At 36.4% G+C, this 22,363-nt stretch overlaps 1 protein-coding gene across 1 annotated transcript; it reads left to right on the top strand.

Moving 5' to 3' along the window:
- Nucleotides 1-1,424: 1,424 nt before the first annotated feature.
- Nucleotides 1,425-21,746, top strand: LOC121417199 (YTH domain-containing family protein 3-like). Its single transcript, XM_041610818.1, is given in 6 exon segments — nt 1,425-1,687; nt 6,549-6,573; nt 7,496-7,581; nt 11,028-12,602; nt 12,604-12,855; nt 16,202-21,746. Coding segments are annotated over 6 exon segments (2,007 nt in total). The 5' UTR covers nt 1,425-1,660; the 3' UTR covers nt 16,244-21,746.
- The last annotated feature ends 617 nt before the right edge of the window (nt 21,747-22,363 follow it).

Below are 22,363 nucleotides of genomic sequence, written 5' to 3' on the forward strand. Positions count from 1 at the left end.
GGGATACCCTATACTTCAAATTTATTATGTAGGACTATACTATGAGTTACTGATGAAACTGATCAAAGGTCAAGTCCGCCTCAGAAAAATGTTGATTTTAACCAATAGAGAAAATTCAGACAAGCAATATGCTGAGAACAAAAAAGTTTCATCAAAATCGGATATGAAATAAAAAAAAGTTATGACATTTAAAAACTTCGCTTATTTTTGTCAAAATAGTTATATGCACAATGTAGTCCTTTACTCACTATTTCTTTCTTTTTTATTGTTTGAATTATACATTATTTCATTTACAGATTTGACACTATACGGGACAATCTTGATTGACCCATAAAATGCGAAACAATGGTAATTCCACATGTTCAGGGAAAACATTTTTTCACAGGACAATGGGGAGAAAATTTCCCCAAAATTGATAAAATACAAAAGAAATGTGAGTGACTGATGTCCCTCATTTATACCGACTGGGATGTGCAGAGAACTGTTATGTGAAATTGAGCGAAACATAAAATCTTATCTTATTTCCGATTTTGATGAAATTTTTAGCATTATTGTTGGATGTTTCTCATTTTATTCAAATCAACTTTTTGTTGGGGTGGACTTGTCCTGAATACCTCGGTCACATTTGCTCTACGCCGGCCGTACGGAGAGTTGTTTTGTTCATTCATATTCAAACCACCTATATTTAGTTGGTACAAAAAATGATAAAACGGCTACTCACCTTACGGCCGACTATCTAGCTATAAATGAAAATGTCAAATATGAATCTTTGCTAGAAATTTTGAATATTGCATCATCTCCCATTATAATCTTAAACAAGCGTATTATTCAATTATTTTCCTTTCATATTTTCCTTTTCATTTGCATCATTATGCCATTTTCGCAAATTTTTTTATGTGATGGCTGTAAAATAATTTCATGAGGTTAATGCACCGTACGTTATTCCCGATAATCATGATCCCAGTTTTTTAAATTCTCATCTCAGTTGCATGGAACAAATCTTGACTGTTTATTCCTTGCTTTTTTTCTTATTAACTTTACATTTCTTTTCCCTTTCTTTATTGATAAATTACACTTACTTTCCTCGATGAACATTGTTTATAACGATTAAAGCAACTTTTTTCAAGTATCCCTGGGCCTTGAAGGACATTTTGCATCATCATTCTGTCTTCCAATTACTGAAAATTTACTGAATAACTCGCTCTTATTACAATGTAATTCAGTAGACTTAAGCAATCTCTTAACAATATTATTATAATAATACTCGAATATACAAATCTCGCTTTATATATATATATATATAAAAGTTTTGAAGGGTATTATTATCATCCTTAGTATTATAATCGGAGAAAATATGCCGAGCGTGCTGACGTTGCAATCACGTGACATGAAAGCGCGACTCGACTATACGCGATATATGCACGACGACGATCTACGAACGAACGCAACGTCTTTCTGCAAGGCACATGTACTTCTTGGGAATCCACCATTGTTATTGGGATCGGCCGACGTAAATTAGCGTTGTTTTGCGGGACGATTTTTCCGTCAAGAGGAAGGAAATACGATTTTGTGAACATTTCTGTTTGACCGTGTACAATTGGACTTTCAGAGAAGACTTTATTTTAGTAGAATCTTGGTATATTATTGGATTTACAAGGCAATGTCTGCGGCGGCAGGAGTTGAACAGGTTCGTTTCACCGTCTGTTTCTCTATCACCAAATTATGCATTGATGTGTACGTACATGACATGGCACACTCGCCGGCCATGTACACCTCTATGTGCCCAAACCACCACGTAATGGAGCATTGCATCGCAGTGTGTGTGTATCTGTGTGTGAGCTGAGAGAGGATGGGAGCTCCACTGATATCTGCGAACGTAATGCAGGCTCTGTGTTGACATGCCTGTATGTAACAAATGCATGCGTACAGTGTACATGACAGCCGTGTGTATTTTTACCATGTCAAGCTATCGAGAACTAATCCAGACGAAAGTTTAATGCAAATGAAATGTAACTATAGGCCTACTTAAGTTAAAAGTATGAATATGTTCATGTTAAGATATCAATGAGGTTATTCTAGAGATAGTTTAATTGTGTTATTGCTGTATTGTGGATCTACTGTTGCAAAAAAAACTTGTCTCGGATCTCAGTGCAGATTCACATCCATGTCATGTGTTTTGAATTGATCAGCTGGCTGTTCATGATCAAATGCAACTGGATTGACAGTGTAAACGTGAAGGGAATTTTCAATCAGATGAGAAGTTATTTACAATAAAAAGTTTAAAAAAATATTAGTGAAAGTATTTGTAGTTTGATGAATCAAGAGTTTCAATTTTTTTATTTTGTGATGGCAGCTTCACCAGTCATCCTAACATAATTTCAAAAATTTTATTTCCGAAGAAAAATAAATTGATGGAGTTACGGCCTAGTACATGTAATTGTGCGGTGGATATATTATCAGACGCATCATTTCATACCTCTCTTGTATAATAAAAATATTTTTATTTATCATGTGGTTGGGGAGTTGGTCTTGGTCATACATGTAGATGACATCTGATTTTACAATTCTCTCTAAAAAAAATTTAACCTTTCATCATTCTTTCAAAGTTTCATCAATGATTTTTTTATTTTTTTTATTTTTTATTCAATATACTTTTTATAACCAACTAATCAGGTTGAACTTCCCCTTTTAATCCATTGTCATGAAACTGTAACTTGTCATAAATTAATCTCTTCTTGGGTATTATTTTGTTCATTATGACTTTTCATTATTCCACATCAATATGAAAAATGGCAATATTTTTTTATTTATTCCCTAGAAGTCCAGGATACATGTACAGTAGAATCTACATAATTGAAAGAATTATCAACTAATAACAAGAGCTGGATTTGAACATGTGTTTCCATTTCTATATTTAAGTTTCATTAAAAATTTAATGTTTTTTTTAATATTTAGTGTGGAACTGTGCTCCGCTAATAAAAGTAATGTCATTATGAAATGAAAAAAATTGATTGTAGGCCTAATTTGGAGCCCAGATTTTGAAATATGAAGTCTAGTCTAGCTTTAACAGTAAAATATAGGCAATGGTCTGACTTTGTGTGAACATTTTGGGAAGCAGAAAATGTCATTATTTTATTTGTTTCGTATCGTAATTGTTTTAATGATGATGAACTTTTTTTAGTTATTATTCCCAGACAGTTAGGGATAAGGTCTGGGTCATTATGTTTATTATGAACAAAAAAAAATGTTTTAACATTATTTATTAATTGGTGGTTTGTAGAGGTAATGGCAGGGAGGAAGAAAAAAACCCTCCATAATACAGTGTACATGTAGCTACTAAATTTTCACATTTACTTTACATCCATGAAATGTAACTTTTGGTTGATGTCAAATGGTCACTAGATTTACTAACATCAATGTCTACATGTGGGACCTAGATATAAATTTTATATTCTGGCAAGGCATATTGCAATGTCATTCAATGTAGACTTGAAAATGTATACATGTATGGTATATGCTGAATTACATGTATGAGCCATGAAATTAGTATTTGTATCATTGATTTGAACTTATGAACCATCCCAACCCCCCCCCCCCCTTCCGTCACCATGCGGCCACTACATGTACATTTGTCAACATAAGGAAACGTTCATGCATTTAATGGTCGTTTGAATGACGATTAAACATATTGACTCAGTCCTTATTTGTAAAGGTACATGTACATGTGCACATGTCATATGTTAATGAAATGTCACTGTCTCACCCACACTACTTTTAACTTAAGGCTGCGTTTATGCGACCTCAAGCCAGAATCAGGATTTGAATCATGATTCAAAACACATACATGAATCACAATATCACAGAATCAGCGTTTAGACGACCTTCATTCCAATGCTGTTTCTTCTGAGATTAGGGCCAATCCAGTGCGCATCACTAATGCGCAGTTTGACAGAGGAAGTTTTTCGCATGTGTTTCGGCTCTCAAAAAATCTTTTGCTTCCAGAATTCAGTCTATACCTCATTTTGTTTACTTCTATCATATAGGGTCCGTATGCTTCTATTCATCTTAATAGTTTATCCAAAATGGTGTTCGGAAGTGAATTTCAGCGTAGATCCAATTTAATATTGATACTGTATAACAACTGAGATCATTGTCTGTCCAGTTAATTCATTTTCTAGAACTTGAAGTTGAAGACATGACCAAAAAATGAAAAGTAGTGGACGATGCGATGACCAACACAGAACTTGAACATGGCAAGAAATGCATGCATAGTAGGCCTACAGTACATACAGTGATCATATAGCGTCCTTGAGCTTGGCAAGAGTCAAACTTGAAGTAGCCCGACACAACAGTGAGGTCATAGAATCATGATTGCAATCATGATATCGTTTATTCGAACACTTTCGTACGTGATTCTGCAGAAACGTCTTTCCAAACGCCCCTTTTTTCATGTTTCATGTTTGTGATTCTAATCATGATTACACTGTACATGTATATTCAATTTCGACTAAACGCAATCGTGATTCTGCAGAATCATGATTTGAATCATGATTCTAGGGTAAAAGAGTGGCAGATAAACGCACCCTTAGTGTTACAAAAAAGTTAATTGAATCTTTTGTGTAATATTTTCATCATGGTGGCTTACTGGTACTGTTAGGACCATGATTGTAAAACAGTTTTGTACAACATGTTTGAATAAATAATAAAAGACTGTATTGTAGATACATGATCAGGATATCCATAGTACTGCCATAAGGGATGCACCATTACATGTAGATACCCAGGGGTAGGGGCTGGAACTTGTTTGGGTTGATGCAAATCTTTTTTTTCCCCCACTTTCTTTACCTTTACCCGATTCTGGAAGAATGCTGATGATCCCAGCAGTCGTGCTTCCAGTTCAAGACCTTCATCCTTCTCGTTAGTTAGGTATCTTCATAGCAAAGTGTTTTTTTCTTCATTGAGACAATTTTTTTGTGTGTTTTTGTTGCAAATTTCATATGATTTATCAGTGGACCAAGGTTGTTTTTTGCTCATATTACAGTTATATCAAGTCAAGAATTTTTAGACCCGGGGAAAAATTTCCACCCCCCCCCCCCATGGATATCTAATGGTGCGTCCCTAATGATGATTCATAGTATTACTGTATCTTACCATGCATTTCAATGAAGTTTTTTGGTGTAATTAAACAGATCTTCTAAATTTACATGTATATTGTATATGATATGTACATGTTCAGGTATGTGTGATCCTCAATATTAATTTCTCAGATCTTTAGTCATGCAAAGTTGTAGGTAATGACACCATTCAGTACTTTCAATTCATTTTAAATAAGAATTAAAAATCAATAATTTCATCCAGAACAATGATGGGTGTTGTACCATTGTACATTGTATGAATACCGTAATCATGTAATTATTGATTATTCAATAATTGACTTATATTGAGAAAATATGTCTTTCTATTTGAAATAAAAACTATTTCTGTTCTGCCTTATGTGGTCCATATTACACTTACAATGTACAGTTGCCTTGTGATGCGGTGCATTGCGATGCACTAATCAAGTAAAGCAACCCTTTGGGCTAAGCCCTCGCTTGTCTTGTAAGTGTTGTGTTGAGATCAGAGTGGTTCGTTAATGCAACTTTTTTAAATAAGCAGGATGGGGGGGGCTTTTCTTGAACAGTTGAATGGTTACACGAAACTAGCCTTCCACATCAGTCGTCTAAATACAAAATACTGAACATGTTATCCAGCTTGCCTGTCTTTGCGAAAGTATATTATATTTTTTAAGTCTGCATAATTAGCTGGGGTCATGGAACCGGGGGGGAGCCCCCCCCCCCTCCCCAAACCATGTACAAATATTAACATCACCATCTGAGTCTGATTTTTTTTTACCTCAACCCCTCCCCCCTTTTTTATAACCATTCTGTGACCCCTGCTATATTACTAGGGTACATGTATAAATATTTAAGTAAAATATATCTTTTTTCTTAATTTCACTACTTCATCATACATTTTCATGACTAATGAGAAAGGCTAATTAAAATAATTTTTTTAATTTCCAATCTCTATCTTCAATTTTTATTCTTTCACTTTAAAAAGACTAATATCAGTTGACATCAAACTTGCATAATTTTGTACATGTACAAATGGGCCCTGTCTCACAAAGAGTTGCCATCGATCTGATCAAACTCAACAATGGAAAGCCAGCAACGCCCACATCTAAAAATCTATCTAGATATGATGTACTTTCATAAATTCATTGATTTCTTGACAGTTTAGTGTGTTTGCCTTTGTTACTTGTCATTTTGGCAAATTTCCTGTAGAATTTTTTTTTTGACACTTGTGGATTTCCATACGATTGGCAACTCTTTGTAAGACGGCCCTGATGTACATAGTCAGACTCAGACTACATGTACATGTAGTTGACTCAACTTTTGAGATAACCTTGTACATGTAGATAATTCTTCAAAACAAACACTACATGTACATGTAAATATCAAAATTGATAACTTACGTAATTTAATTTTTAATTTGCACTTCTTTTGCAGAAACCAAGAAGTCAGAGGAGCCAAGGTAAGAATCAGAAATTGTACATGTAACTACCTAAGTCATAATTATGCATTTATTTTACATGTATTATTATTTAAAGCCAATAATCCTTATAATAATAATTCTTCCACATGTACAGGTAACCACACAAGTGCATGTACATGTATGCAATTTACATGAAGTAAAGAACATTCAGATGTTAATGTACATGTAGACAATACTTTAAATCAATATAATTGATGGCAACTTCCTTTGTACATGTACATGTCCATTCACATTTAACATATGTACAACCTGTATTACTGAATATCTTGCCTGAGTATTGACCAATGTCAAAGGTCATTAAGGGTCAGTGAACTTAAGACTATGTTGGGGACTCGGCATCGAAATCTTAACCAAAGTTACACATAGGTTTTTGAAATATCGTAACTTTTAAAGTATATGGATCTAGTTCATGAAAGTAGGTCATAATAGTAATTAAGTATCACTAAACATTCTGCCCAAATTTTAGGTAACATAATTACTTAAGGTCAAAGGTCATTTATGGTCAATGAACTTTGACCATTTTGGGGGTATTTGTTGAAATGCCATCATAACTTGGAAAGTTAATGGATCTAGTTCATGAAACATGGACCTACACATTCATGTAGGGGTAATCAAATATCAGTGATCCTTAATAAGGTCATTCACTGTCGATGAATCTAGTATGTTATCATGTGAGTGATGTTTTTGTGAATGATTATTTATCTTAGTTGTTTTTGTAGTGGGCATTGCTTCTATATTGAATCACGTAATGCAGGTGAGACTAGAGTGAGACTGCCAGAAGCGTTCCATTCGTTTATTATCATTAATAGATTTATGCAAGTCATCCATGCATGTATTGTGCATACATGTCTGCCATTATCAAATGGCTTAATTTCTTTTCCTTGGCCCATTTTCTATTTAGTACCAAATGGACCGATAAACCCTAAGGAGAATGTTGCTGAAGGAGAACTAGAACGCTACATGCAGTCCAACCAGCCCGCCCATCAGGTAACTATTTTTTATTCTTATCCATAATTTTGTGACATTAAACAAAATTTCAAATTATCATAACTTTCTTATTTTACATCAAATTTTGATGAAATTTTCAGTGTTAAGCTTGTTGGATTTTTCTTTCTTTAATATTCAAATCAACTTTTTGTTGGGGTGGACTTGTCCTTTACCTCAGTACCTGCAGAAATAGTGAAAAATAATAAAAGTCAACTGTATGAATTGGATCAAATTAACATTTCTGTGAAAGAAAAACATCTTTGCCTGGGGGCACCCCACCCCTTCTACATGTAATTTGCTTTTCTCCCTTGCTGGTGGATTCCAGGAAATTGTAATGTACTCAGTGGCATTAGTTTATATTTTTCGAGGAATGGCTGGTAAAAACAAAGGTTTCACTACTCCGTACTCACTCCTCCTAACTATGATTTCTCTGCATTTCAATGATTTGATTTGAATTGCACACAATTAAATGTACTGTAGCTCTGATGAAGCAGGCAAGATTTTGAAAGGTTTGCTGCTATCGATGGTTTACACATTCTGTGCTATATTACAATCACAGTAACTACCTAAATTGCCATTAGGCAACGTAAAATGGTCATAAAGAGCTGTTTAAGAAGACTGATATACATGTACATCCTGGCATTCAAGTTCCTGATGCGAGATAAGCCATGTATATGTAATATACTTGTAAAGCCAAACAATAGTACACAAATATTCAATGTTGTTGAGTGCGATCATTCTGAATATTGCATGAGTGTACAAGTTGAATAGTCTGTTTCAACTTGCAACGAATGTAATATTCGGAACGTCGCACAAATACAGCATTGAATATTTGTTTTATACAACACCGATAGCTTGCAGTCTAGACTAGATCTAGATAGGCTAGAACTATAGGTCTAGTCTATGATTAACGCGTGTTACATGTAGGTCTTATTTTGCTTACAATGTTGTCTTTTGAGCGTCGAGTAGTCAGTAGATTTACTCCAGTAATCCTAGGAGAGTCAAGTACTTTCAACATAGATTCATAAAGGCGGTTTCAAACCGCCTCGATCACAAGAATCCCTGTTAAATTACGAGAACTTTTTAAGGCTAAAAAATACCCGTTAATTATTCCTGCATTCGAAAGACATCCTTCGGGATAAGTTCCCGAAGTTACGAGCATGCGCAGTATGGTCTGATAAGCAGACAAGGCGCGAGATTCAAAATCACTAGCCCAGCAGCCACCTACGCCGCCGCGCCCAACGACACGCTGGGATAAAAGTTCCCGTAATTTGCTTTCACATCGCCAAAATACCTGCGACCTTGGAAAAATCCCCACGAAAGTTCTCGTAATTTCGCCAAGTACCTGCTATTTAGCGGGTATTTTCTTTCGGGGATATTACGCGTAGTTTGCTTTCACATTACCAAAATACCTGGTATTTTCTGATCGGGGTAAATTTCCCGATCAGAGAATACCTGGAACTGGCGAACTTCGAGGCGGTCTGAAACCACCTAATGATTCATAAAGTCATAGATCCATGAAGTCCAATTTGTGAACGAATTCCAAAAAATTCAGAAGGTAAGCAGCCGTACCCTGGGAATAACTAGCTTAGCAATGTACGTACGCACATTGTGTTCAGTTTAGCAACGTGTATGCACAATGCTACGTACATCGGTCAGAGATCCGAAAACGTGATTAGATATATATGCGCGTATACCACTGATTCACTTAACGTGTACGAGGCATATGTCCATGGGTTCAGTGTGCCCAGGGATCTTGCAGTGCTGGCTCATTTAAATCAGCGTGCTATGGTCGACTATAGCACGACTAGCATATCTTAGCGTGCTATAAGTTGATTCCTCTGAATGTCATGTGACACGCTTTCATCCAATCAGCTGTCATGGATCTATCCATGTGTTGTATAATAGTTTATAGCTGAATAAACAGTATTAAGCTATTAACTACTATTTTGTGGCTTTAGTGGAAATGCAATATTGTATTGTATGCAATGCATGAACTGTTATGAACCAGTTTGATAGGTGGAATAGATATTTAAATTCAAGGTTCATTAAAACACGAGTCGCTGTTGCAGCCAAATGGCTGAGTTGGTCAGGCATACAAAGTAAAAACAATATACTCATGTACAATAAACATAAAAAAACAGTAACATTTGTAAAGACTGAGATAAGAAATGTGGAATGCGAGACTACATGTACATGTACTTAGCCTCATAGGCAATGATAATAATAACAGAATGGTAAAATAAGAACAATAAAATAGAGATAATAAGCATTAAGCAAGTTGTAAATACATGTATATGGATATTTTAAAAGTGATGCTTTTCTCATTCATTTTGCATCTTTTGAAGGTGAGATTTCCTACTTTCCCTCATTGGGAAGCATTATCTTTTATAAACCCCTTTTTCAACAAACAAGAATATATAGTGCTTTATTATATTGAATGATATATTGTACAGTATGTGTCCCGACATGTAGAACATGGAATCATGGAACATGCATTTTAGAAAACTTGAGTCTCCATTTCAAGATGTAATTTTGATCTGTTGATTTATGATCCAATGAACACCAATTTTGTAATAATGCATACTCTAAATGTAAGACTACTCAAATTGCTGTGTTTGAAGAAAAATAGAAACGTGTATACTAGAGAGAGGGCCCATGATAATTATTGGCTTTATGGAATGAATGTTAAAGTTGTAATTGACAGCACATATTATTGAGGAGAAAATACTTGTAAAATCAAATTAATACAACACATCCCCCCCAAATGTCCCTCTGAAATAAAGATCATTTAATTCCAAAGTGCATTGTCTTCTCAAATGTACACTCTACATAACTACATTGTAGAGACTAGAGAGCTCATTTTATTTTAAACTTGCCTCACTTCACCGGTTTACACATTTTGTTTAGTAACAGTGGCACATGTACATGTACATTTCAGCCCATTCCAAGTTTGCAGCACTGCTGTATTGCTGCATTGTCTCCAGCATGTTAACCCCCATTTTAACATCCAGGATCTGAGCAGGGACATTACCCTTATCTGACAAAGTCCATCATATCTCAAACATTATCCTGATCAGAAGGGCAGGGAACATCCAGCATGAAGTTTTTGTTTGATGATTGATAGGGGAATCAGTGTGGGGTTGACTTGCTTGATACTGCAGAGCATACTGCCGTGCAGCATGCAAACTTGGAATGGGGTAAAAAGCACTATATTGTGTATTAAAAACCGCTTGAGGTGAGACCAATTAGATTTTTGTTGAATTGAGAATATGTAACAAGCTCTCTATTACTGCACATTTTAATTGAGAATAATATAAAGTTCTTAAATAATGCAGCCGTGTGTCAAGAGGGACCTTATTTTTGGGATGTGCTGTAGACAAGAAAGTTTTGAAAAATACCGGTACTGAAAAGTTAACATATATTTTTGTTTTGTTCCAATTCAGGGGTACTCGTCGGCACCTAGTATGGCTGCACAGGATTCCTATATGCCAACAACGTACTACCAGTCACCTTACTCCTTCCCATCGTACTCTATTCCTGGAACTGAAACAACATGGTCCACAGGTGGAGACACCTTTAACAATTTTAACTACACAAGCTATGAGTCGAACTATGCTGCTCCGGACTACTACAACCAACCTGGCACCACCCCTCCTTACTTGAACCAGACCTTCAACTTTTTCCCTCCCAATGCAGACTTTATGCCAGGGACCTGGGCTAGTAACTCTGCTCCCGCTGCCCAACCCCAGGGAACAGCTCGTACCCAGCCACAGGCCCAGGCACCGACTGGCTCTTACTATGACTACCCTAGGTACCAGGCTGGCCCGACTTCTATGACTGGACAGCGTAACTACAGCCAGGGTTTAAATGGACTTGACGCGCAGGATGGAAAAGCCCATGGGATGAAGGCAATGGAATTGGGAATGTCTGGACTGAACATCGGTGCTCCCATGGATAAGACTGCTATGAATGTTGCTGGACGTGAAGTTCTGAAACAGGACGTGATTCCTCCTAAGCCTCAAGGGCCCAGCTTCTCTCAGGCTGTGGCTGGGGCTGGAGGAACTGCACAACCCCCTCCTCAGAACACAGCAGTGCCAAAGCAAACATCCTGGGCTGCCATCGTTAGTAAGCCTGCAAAGCCGCAACCCAAGAAAACAACAAAGACTGGATCCCATGCTCCTGTACCTACTCAGCTTCCGACAATGAAGCCCCCAATGACTATTGGAACTTGGAACAATTGCGACAAGACTGGCACTCCTCCTAAGCCAGCTGGGACTGCCACTACCATGCCCTCTCCCCCTCAGAACCCAGCCCAAGCACAAGCCCAGCCCCAACCTCCTGCTGCCATCCCTCCTCAGCAGCATATCCAGGTGCCACCTCAGCAGCCTCCCATGCAACCTCCACAGCAGCAGATGCCAGTTCACCCTCAACCGCAAGTGCAACATGTCCAGCCTCAGCCAGTTGCCAAGATTGAGGTTTCTCAACCTCCTCTCACTTCAGCTCAGCCTGTGTCCCAGCAAAAGCCAGTGTTGCCAACGAGCGACGTTCCACGGAGGGGACCTCAGGCTGTTGTGCAACCGCAGCCCCAACAACCAAGAGTGTGGGACTCGAATGGACAGAATCGTGGCTATGGACAAAGATCTTCTAACCAAAGCAGTACCGCAGGTCTGGCACCCATTTCTGGTGTACCGGGCCAGAAAAATGATACAGATAGCCCGGTATTGGAGAAATTACGTTCTATCAATGACTATAATCCTACTGACTTTACACTTGACCTTAAGAACTCTCGAATCTTTATCATTAAGAGCTACTCAGAAGACGACATCCATCGCTCCATTAAGTATGGCATCTGGTGCAGCACCGAGCATGGTAACAAGCGCTTGGATGCTGCCATGAAGGAACGCCAAAGTAAAGGTCCTGTGTACCTTATTTACAGTGTGAACGGTAGTGGGCACTTCTGTGGAGTGGCAGAAATGATGTCTGAGGTGGACTCTACAACCAACACTGGTGTGTGGGCCCCAGGATAAGTGGAAGGGTCGTTTTGATGTGCGATGGATATATGTGAAGGATGTTCCAAACAGCACGCTTCGGCACATACGGCTGGAGAACAATGATAACAAGCCTGTGACCAACTCTCGTGACACTCAGGAAGTGTTATTGGACAAAGCTAAGCAGGTGATGAAGATCATTCACAATTTCAAGCACGAGACCTGCATCTTTGATGATTTCAACCACTATGAGAAACGACAAGAGGAGGATTCCAACAGAAGGGTATGTATTTCCTTTTCCTAAATTTACTGAATGATTGTTATCAAGTTACAGATTTCATGCAATGATTGGAATAGGTTGTTCAGTACATGTTGTTACAGAGCTGTGAAGTTGGCTCATTTAGCATATGAATACTGTGCATCACTAGAATCTTTAGCCCCTCACATCAATTGGTCTCAGAATCCAAAGTCACAAAATGGCAAAATAAAGACCAATGAAAATGAGATGGGATTAAGCAAACTTCCCAGTTTATTACACATACATGTAGTTCACAGGCATGTTTAAGTCATTGGCTTAATTACAAAGAAACTACACAGCCACACACAGATTCCAGGGGATGTTCCGGTAAGCAGGGGATAATCTGAACACAGCCTAAGTCTGTGTGTGGCTGAGTGAGGTACACAAAGACACACACTGTGTGTAGATCAAAGAATATCATGCAAACTGTCTTGCATTTTAAATCAAGGAAATTTGTTAAATTTTTTTCTCTCTCTCTTCTGTATTTTTACTTGTGAAATATGGGAAAACTTTATAAAATTTCAATTCACTGTGAGAATTTTGCTTGCCCGATTCAGGCAAGTAGTTTTTGTCTTTAATTCAAAACACTTGCCCAACTCTTACTTTTACTTGCCCTGGACAAGCGCATACATGTATGTCGCATACTGCCTTTTGTCTCGCCTAAATGAAGTTTGGCAAAGACCTTGTACATGTAATGTCATCCTTTTTCCTGTTATTCTGTTGGTCAGTTACAAAAATGTTGGAAGTTTTTTGTTCAACTTGTTCTCATTTCTTATTTCTGCATCAATTGTGTTCACACTTGTTACAAATGATCATTGTTCTTTCCAGTTTTATTTTTTTCAAAGTTTGTAATATTTTGTTTATTTTTATGGGTTTGTATAAAAAAAATTTAACAATGCATTTTCCATCCCAAATGAATCAACTGTTCAATCACATACGTGCACTTATATTTCCACAATTTAGTCCTCTTAAATCACTGTGAATCACTTCATGCTCTCATAATTCTGTCCAATTCCAATATGTTTTTTTTTCTACAGTGTACATGTACATTAGTGTGATGGTAAAATTTGGGGGGCTATTTCATTTTAAGGACTGCTTTTTGTCTCACCTGTATAGCAGAGTGAGACTATAGGCGCCGCTTTTTCCAACGGCCGCAGCGTCAACATCAAATCTTAACCTGAGGTTAAGATTTTGAAATGACATAACTTAGAAAGTATATGGACCTAGTTCATGAAACTTGGCCATAAGGTTAATCAAGTATTACTGAACATCCTATCAGAGTTTCATGTCACATGACCAAGGTCAAAGGTCATTTAGGGTCAATGAACTTAGACCATGTTGGGGGAATCACCATCAAAATCTTAACCTGAGGTTAAGTTTTTGAAATGTCATCATAACTTAGAAAATATATGGACCTAGTTCATTAAACTTGGACATAAGGTTAATCAAGTATCACCAAACATCCTGCATGAGTTTCACGTCACATGACCAAGGTCAAAGGTCATTCAGGGTCAATGAACTTTGGCCGATTTGGGGGTATCTGTTGAATTACAATCAAAACTTTTAAAGTTTTTTGGATCTGATTCATGAAACTTGGACATAATAGTAATCAAGTATCACTGAACATCCTGTGCAAGTTTCAGGTCACATGATCAAGGTCAAAGGTCATTTAGGGTCAATGAACTGTGGCCGAATTGGGGGTATTTCTTGAATTACCATCATAACTTTGAAAGTATGTTGGTCTAGTTCATAAAACTTGGACATAAGAGTAATCAAGTATCACTAAACATCCTGTGTGCATTTTAGGTCACATGACCAAGGTCAAAGGTTAATGAACTTTGGCCATAATGGGGGTATCTGTTGAATTACCATCATAACTTTGCAAGTTTATTGATCTGACTTTTGAAACCTGGATATAAGGGTAATCAAGTATCACTGAATATCCTGTGCAAGTTTCAGGTCACATGATCAAGGTCAAAGGTCATGTGAGGTCAATGAACTTTGGCCACATTGGGGGTATTTGTTTGAATTACCATCCTGTCTCTGTAAGTGTATTGGTGTAGTTCATAAAACGTGGAAATAAGAGTAACCAAGTATCACTGAACATCTCGTGCGAGTTATAGTAGTTTTCAAAGTCAGCTCTGCTGCTATGTTGAATCGCGTGATGCAGGTGAGACAGCCAGAGGCATTCCACTTGTTAGGGGTAACAAGCACTTATGCAGTAAAAGCAAATATCCTTACTCTGCCATAGTTAAAGTGACCTTCCATTGACAAATCATGGGGAAATCAAGGCTAATCTCAGAACAGAGAAGGGATTCAAATCTCTCATTCGGCTACATGCCTGGGATGTAATAGACGCCTGCATGTCTGGGAGGTCTAATATAGGAGAGCAATATTTAGTTGACTAACTGACCAGAAGTTACTTGTGTGTTTTCACTTTAAAACATGTAACTTCACAGAGGTTGTTTATTTTGGTTTAGCAACAAGAGACCTGCTTTTAAATAGTCTAGGAATTAGGGTTGTTGGAAACAAGAACTGCGGTGACCCGAGGCCGAAGTAATAACGATCAAGGGTTTGGTTAAAAATTTTGCTGTCCAAACTTTTATCGCATTGGTTTGACAGGCTCTCATGATGGACGGATTGTATTATGCAAGTCGATTGGCCTTTTGCAAATTTTGTATTAATTCAATTTCCCCATGATTTGTCAATGGCAGGGCACTTTGGAATATTTATTATCTAAATAATCATTGTTTTTTTTGTGACAGATCTTTGGGCGACTCTGAAAGGAATGGTCACCCCAAAACATGTATTTGGGGGAATTTCAGGGGTAATTTGGGCAGTTGTGAGGGCAAAATTGCTGTGCTGATCCAATTGATTTTATTTATTATTTTATAATTCTTTGTTTCTCTTTACAGGTTTTCAGTTTTATAAATCACATTTTAAACATGTCCTCATTACCTTTATATAAATTTTGTTTAAACTTTTAACAAATGAAAAATGTTTTGATGTACAGTATATTACTGATTTATGTCATACTGTTATGAATATTTTTGTTTATACATGTATTATCATTGTAACTGTAAAACAAAATGTTCCTGTCAAATGAATGAAGTTTGTTAGTATTCATATTCAAATAATCATAAGATATTGTCACTTACAATATTTTTGTACCTACGAAGCTTACTGTCATAAGGTAATTTCGCATGTATATTGATCACAAAATAAGTCGAGACTTGTGGTTAGTAGACCCCCTTGTTTACTTACATAAGTATTTTCTTTTGTTTGTTTTTGTTTTTGCTTTAACAGTTGTTTTTATTTTCAATCCTGACAGGGAGACAGCCGTAGCAGCCGACGTGGAGGTCACCGAAACTAAACCCCCTTGGAGAGGTTTGTAAGACGGCTGTCAGCTAATTTCTGCAGAGTCGTCGAAGATTATGTCATGCTTTAAAATAAAATATTATTAAAACAACCTATCATCTAGGGTTTAGAAATCTGCTTCAATTGTAATTGCTAAGAAAAAAAATATTGAAAAATTATCTGATGTGCAGGAAACATTGAATAAATTCTGGTCTGTATTTTGCTTTCAACGATATGGATAGTCTTGTGCTATTGGCAGCCCCTTTCGGACAGGAGAAACGGATGCATTGTATTAATAGTGAAGGTGGGATGAATGCACTGGAGAAGCAGATAGAAGCTCAGCTCTGAAGGAAGGCGCTAGATTGTGGAGACTCTGTCCAAGATAGTTGTCAAGTTCCTTTCAGAAAGCCATGATATTTGATATATGTGGGACTAAGGGCTTCTTTTGGTATGCGATGGTTATTCAAAATAAGCAACGGCTGGAGATTTCAGTACAAGGATGATCAAGGATGACTTCATAGGTCAGCTATTTCATATATTTGACAACACAAATTACAAGGAATGGTGTTACTTCTGCACTAAGGCACTAAGGGAAGCCTCTTGGAACGAATCAAGTGAAAAAACGCAAAAACTTTATCATATATCCAGTCATTCTGATACAACTTGTACATTGGCTACATCAGTACAGAAAGACACTTTAAAAGAGGCACCACTTGATTTTTAAGTTTTATTTTCTTGTGAAACTTGTACCCAAATATCAGTAGCCAGTGTTGATGTTGGTGATGTCCATTCTTATATTCGACCTGAACGTTTGTGTCAGTTATGCCGAACAAGAACTAGACATTACACAATGGACAATACATTACAAGACCTTGTTTTCAAAGACAATTGATGTTTAAGAGACACTTTGCAACGACAAAAAGACCAACATGACATGGAATGGGAAAAAAAGTAATGAGGAAAAGAAATGGTGTGATGACATACTGCAATGGCTTTGTGCAAGATTCACATAAGAATACTGAGACATTGAACAACCAGAACCGGGCTACTAGTATAATACACACTCCTTGTCTTCTCTAAATTTGTTTTATGTACTTTTCTTTGTCACGTTCATTGTCAAATGAGGAAATTTGATGGGTTAGTTGTGTACAAGCACGCTGGTTTTGTTTGTTGCTTCAGAAATGAATTTCTCTTCCAAGTCTAAATTACCACTGAGCTGTTCGTTTACAATCCATAGAGCATACATCACTTTTCATCTGTTTACATGTTAGTTGAATGCGAGGTATACTTGGTGTTCCATTATCAAGGTGGGAATATGAATTACAACCGGGGAAAAAAATAACACGGGGGCTCGGGGGGAATTCACCCTTTGAAATGCCCTGGAAGACTTAACAAAAAATTCTTGAAATTCCCATAGGCCCGCCCCGTATTCTGATGTCAGGTCTAACTCTGCTAAACTTATGGGGAGCCAAAAATTCTAACATTCTGTTTCTATAGTATATTTCTTATGTTTACTATTTTGTGTCATTTTGCTTTCATAGTGAGGAAAAATACGTCAAAATACTTCAGTTATCATTCCCACACAATTATGAACAAATTGGGTGTCATTATGAGTTACTAAATTGGTTGTGTACCATTAGGGATTTGTGCCCCAATTGGCTCTCCATAGTTGAACTGCAACTTCAAACCAGGGTTTAATTTAAACCCGAGTTCAGAATACGGGTCATAGGGTCTAATATAAACTGTAATGTTATGTAGCAAAACTGTCTGGTGATCTCAAAGAGGAGCCCCAGAAAAATCATTAATTCTAATTTGGAGTTTGTCACGTCATAGAGAGAATTCTCTCTAAAAGGTCCAACTTTTTAGTTTTATTAGCAGTTATGAAAAAGCAATATGTAAAGCTACCCTATGCCCTCATGATTTTAATTAATTTTTTATGTTGTCTATGTAGTGTTTAGGAATTTTACAAACCACAGTTGTCAATTTCAAATTGTCAATTCTTGGAGAATCTCTTTTGTCATTGTTTATTGTATACACGTACTACGAACTATGGAGCACATTCAGGATTTTACATGTATCGTAAATGTTTCCTGGAATAACTCTTACATTGGAACTGTTTTATTGTGAAATTAAACATGATGAAGTCTCGCTTGTGTTTCCCTTCTGAATGACTAAAAAATTGAATGCTCAAAGAACTACTTTTTTTTAGATATAAATAATTGCCCTCCCCCCCTCCCCAAAAAGAAAAAGAATTGTGGATTCCATATACAGGTTGGTCATAAAGTCATCCACAATAAGTATCATTATGCAAGATCTTGGGCAGTTACAGACATCACTAGTTATGAATGGCACTATAAATCATTGGTTGTGGTGATCAGAAACACATCGTTCACAACTCATCACCCCTTTTGATAGATTTGCATGAGGAGATCAATAACATCACACTGACATTATCACCATATTTTAGGTTCCTCATCGGCAGTATTTTTTGACATGATGTGTCACTATGTGCAATCTACGTGCATTGTGACAATTTTCTATCACCACGCAAGTAATATATATTACGTGTGCTCTAAGCTCCGGCTAGCCGTTGTGTCTACCAGTGGTGATCGGTAGCGTCTTTCAGAAATAAACGTCACTTATTATCCATAGCATACATGTAAATGCTGTCCAAGTGGTGATTGATCTTGATCAATCCCCACCACTTCTCGTTAAAAGATCAATGAAAGTGGCTGCATTAAATGCCGATTTCAAGAGAAACTGTAAAGCCAAGGTTAATTGTCACTATGAGGTCGTTCTCATTATGCTTTCTAAAACTAGTTTACTGGAAACTGATTCAGAAAACCAGTTTGGAAGATCGCTTTGCTAGTGTTCCCACTTGATCACACGAAAGTGGTTTTCTAAATCACTTTATGTAAAGCACTCTTGTGCTATGGAAACGCTCTCAGTGGGGTGACACGTTTCGCACGAAATTCGAAACTGCAGCATAGGCATTCTTCACCTGTCATGTGGAGTAGTGCGCTTAAAATGTGCGAAGAACGGTTGTGTCCTCACTCTAAAATTGATTTAACGAGGCAAAGCGATCTTCAAAACTACATCGCGAGGTGGTTTTCCAAGAAGATCACTTCCAAGACCGCTTCGATCGTTCTCACTATGCATTAAACTAGTTTCCACTAAACTAGTTTCCAGTAAACTAGTGTTAGGATCGTAGTGAGAACAGCCTTTATCTCATCCATCTAGATCTGGTTCTGTTACATAAACTGAACTTTGTGAAATCATGAAATCTAAGTTGAAAACAATCACACTGACAATCGCTTACACAGATAAGCACACATGGGACAGTGTATTTTTGTTGCAGCAATTACACAAGTTTTTCCTGGAATCCTTTGGCACACATGTTTTTTTTTTAATTGTATGTACTGACACTTTGTAGTAATTTTATTGGATTCTTTATGAATTCATTTTGAAATTGTTACCACAACTCACTGGCATTTATCTTTAAGGAGTATTGAGATGATTGATCTTTCACCATTGGTTATTGATGGTGCTTTCCATCTTCTTGATTGATGATAAAGTCTGAAGGGAGGGGGGGCTTGTGATTCTCCTACATATAAGTTACTTTTTTATTTATTTTATTTGCAAGATGATTAGTTGATGATACTTTGGCCCCCCTCCCATGGGATTTGTGCGTAACTTTGTTCAAAACAAATGCGATAAATCATCGAAGCCCACCAATCTCTGACACGGGGGGGGGGGGGGGGTGAATACATGCTGTCCAGTGTCCTTGCAGTATTTTGAATTTTCCTCGTATATTACATACCTTTTAATAGATATCGTTTATACTTGCATTTCAGCTCCTTTCAGTAAGTGACTGATCTAATAGCATTTGTATGTTGAAAGTTCTTATCACAGCAAATACTGTTATCGGTTCCAATACCTTTTTTTTCTTGCGTTAGGAAGGTAACTGCAGCACTCAGGAACTTGTATCGTTGTTTTTGTGTGTTACGAAGAGAACTCAGTTTTTCTAATCTCTATTTTCATTTCAAGAGCCTGTTGATCGAGTGTAAACAATGCGTTCTGAAAATAAACACACTTAAAAGTGGTTTCTAGGTTGATTTACAGCTCCTACAAATATCTTCATTTTTAATTCATGAATCATGTTTCATTTTCCATAAGCTCAAATAATTGACAAGTAATTTCCATTTATGATATTGTATATCTCATTGTATTCTATTTTTTCTTTTAATTTCCAATCTAGCCTTTCATGTATACATGTAATCTGCATTCTTTAGAAAATTCCTTGGTGGTTTCAGCAGGGATCATTCAGTAATCACGTTTCTTTTGGTTACCATTCAATTGATCGAGATTAAAATATCTTCCACTATTTTATATGTTCTTAAATCCATTGATAACCTCTTGTACTAGGTTGGATGTAGTTTTTGTCAGTTCTAGTTTGATTTATAGGTATGTTTTGTGACATAATGCAAGAATTACATTGCCAGAAGGTTGACATTTCATGCAAACACGACCTTTGACATTTACACTCCCATTTTGCACGCAAAGTTAACACTTGTATTTACCAAAAACACATATATTTTTTTGTTGCAAACTTTTTGAAATGGGAGATTTAAAAAACACCTACCAAACGTGTACTAAACAATGGGACTTGTAAGATTGACTTTGATTTTAACGGGAACTTACCTACAAAAAAAAAATTAACTGGACTCACTCACCTCGTCAATCTGTTAAATGATGTGGCCATAATTTAATAAAAAAAGTGTGATGATGTTTTTAAATTTGATCTTGGTACTTTTATTTATATCTTTGTCTGATGGATTATGAGTGATTAAATGTATTTCATAACTTTAAAAAGTAAGTGGCTGTAGTTTAACTATAATTATTATGTTAACTGTTTTAGAGGAAAGTGAGATTACAAAAGTTACAAAAATGATGTGTTTTACTGTTACGGCAGTTTCTTATACATGTACTCTCTATTGGAAGGGCGACGTTTGCACCAATGGGTCTACAATTACTTGCACACGTTATAGTAGAGCTTTATCTAGTATTTTCATTATGTGTAAATGCATTGCAAGACTACAATATATCTGCAATGCTATGTCTGTCATTGAAAGTGAGCCCATTGTTTTTATAATTTGTCACAAGTTGAAAAGAATCTGGCAATTTTAACTAGAATGATATTTGTGATATTGACTAAAAGAGTATTTGTGTTTTACATTGTTGTAGTCTTGTTTCAGACTGTAACCTGTATAAACCATAATTGTGAATCCAATTGAGTTGTGGAGGAAAGGCTACCACTTTCATGAAAAGAGTTACAGTCATACGTACTGTATTTAAAAATCTAGCTTTTAATCTTGCAGTTGGCAACCATTTTGTGATTTTGTATCCAGTGTTGCATAGGATCTGAAGGTCGAGAACATTTTAAAATCTACACACTATATGTGAAACAAGAAAAACATTGATTAGATATGAATAAAACCACATTGGAATCAGAATGTAAATTGTTGTGTGATATGTGTCTTACCGTTATTCAAATATAAAGTTCAGGCTTAAAGGGATGGTCCAGGCTGAAGATATTTATATCTCAATAAATGGAGTAAAATTCACAGAGCAAAATGCTGAAAATTGGATTGAAATTAGATAACAATCAACAAAGTTATTGAATTTTAAAGATTTGCATTATTCCGGTGAAACAGTTCTAGGCATGTCTTCGTGAGTATTCATTAGGTGGGCTGATTACGTCATATCACCACTTGTTATTTTGTATTTTATTATATGAAATTAGGTTCATTCAAAAATTTTCTACCAAGAACTAAAATGATTGGATTGACAACTGTAAGTGCGTTATTTCTTGCTGCAAGTTATTTCATCATAATGGAGACACCTAATTTACACATTTATGAAAAAATGAAACAAATATGATTTCATGTCATAACATAAGAAAAGAAAGTGGGGATGTGAAATCATCAGCCCAATAATGAATATTCATGAGGGCATGCCTAGATCTGTATTACCTGAATAATACAAATCTTTAAAATTCAATAACTTTGTTATCTGATTTGTATGAAATTTTCAGCATTTGCTCTATTCATTTAGATATGATTATCTTCAGGACTTA

The sequence above is a fragment of the Lytechinus variegatus genome, chromosome 1 (genome assembly GCF_018143015.1).
Source record: "Lytechinus variegatus isolate NC3 chromosome 1, Lvar_3.0, whole genome shotgun sequence".
NCBI lineage: Eukaryota > Metazoa > Echinodermata > Echinoidea > Temnopleuroida > Toxopneustidae > Lytechinus > Lytechinus variegatus.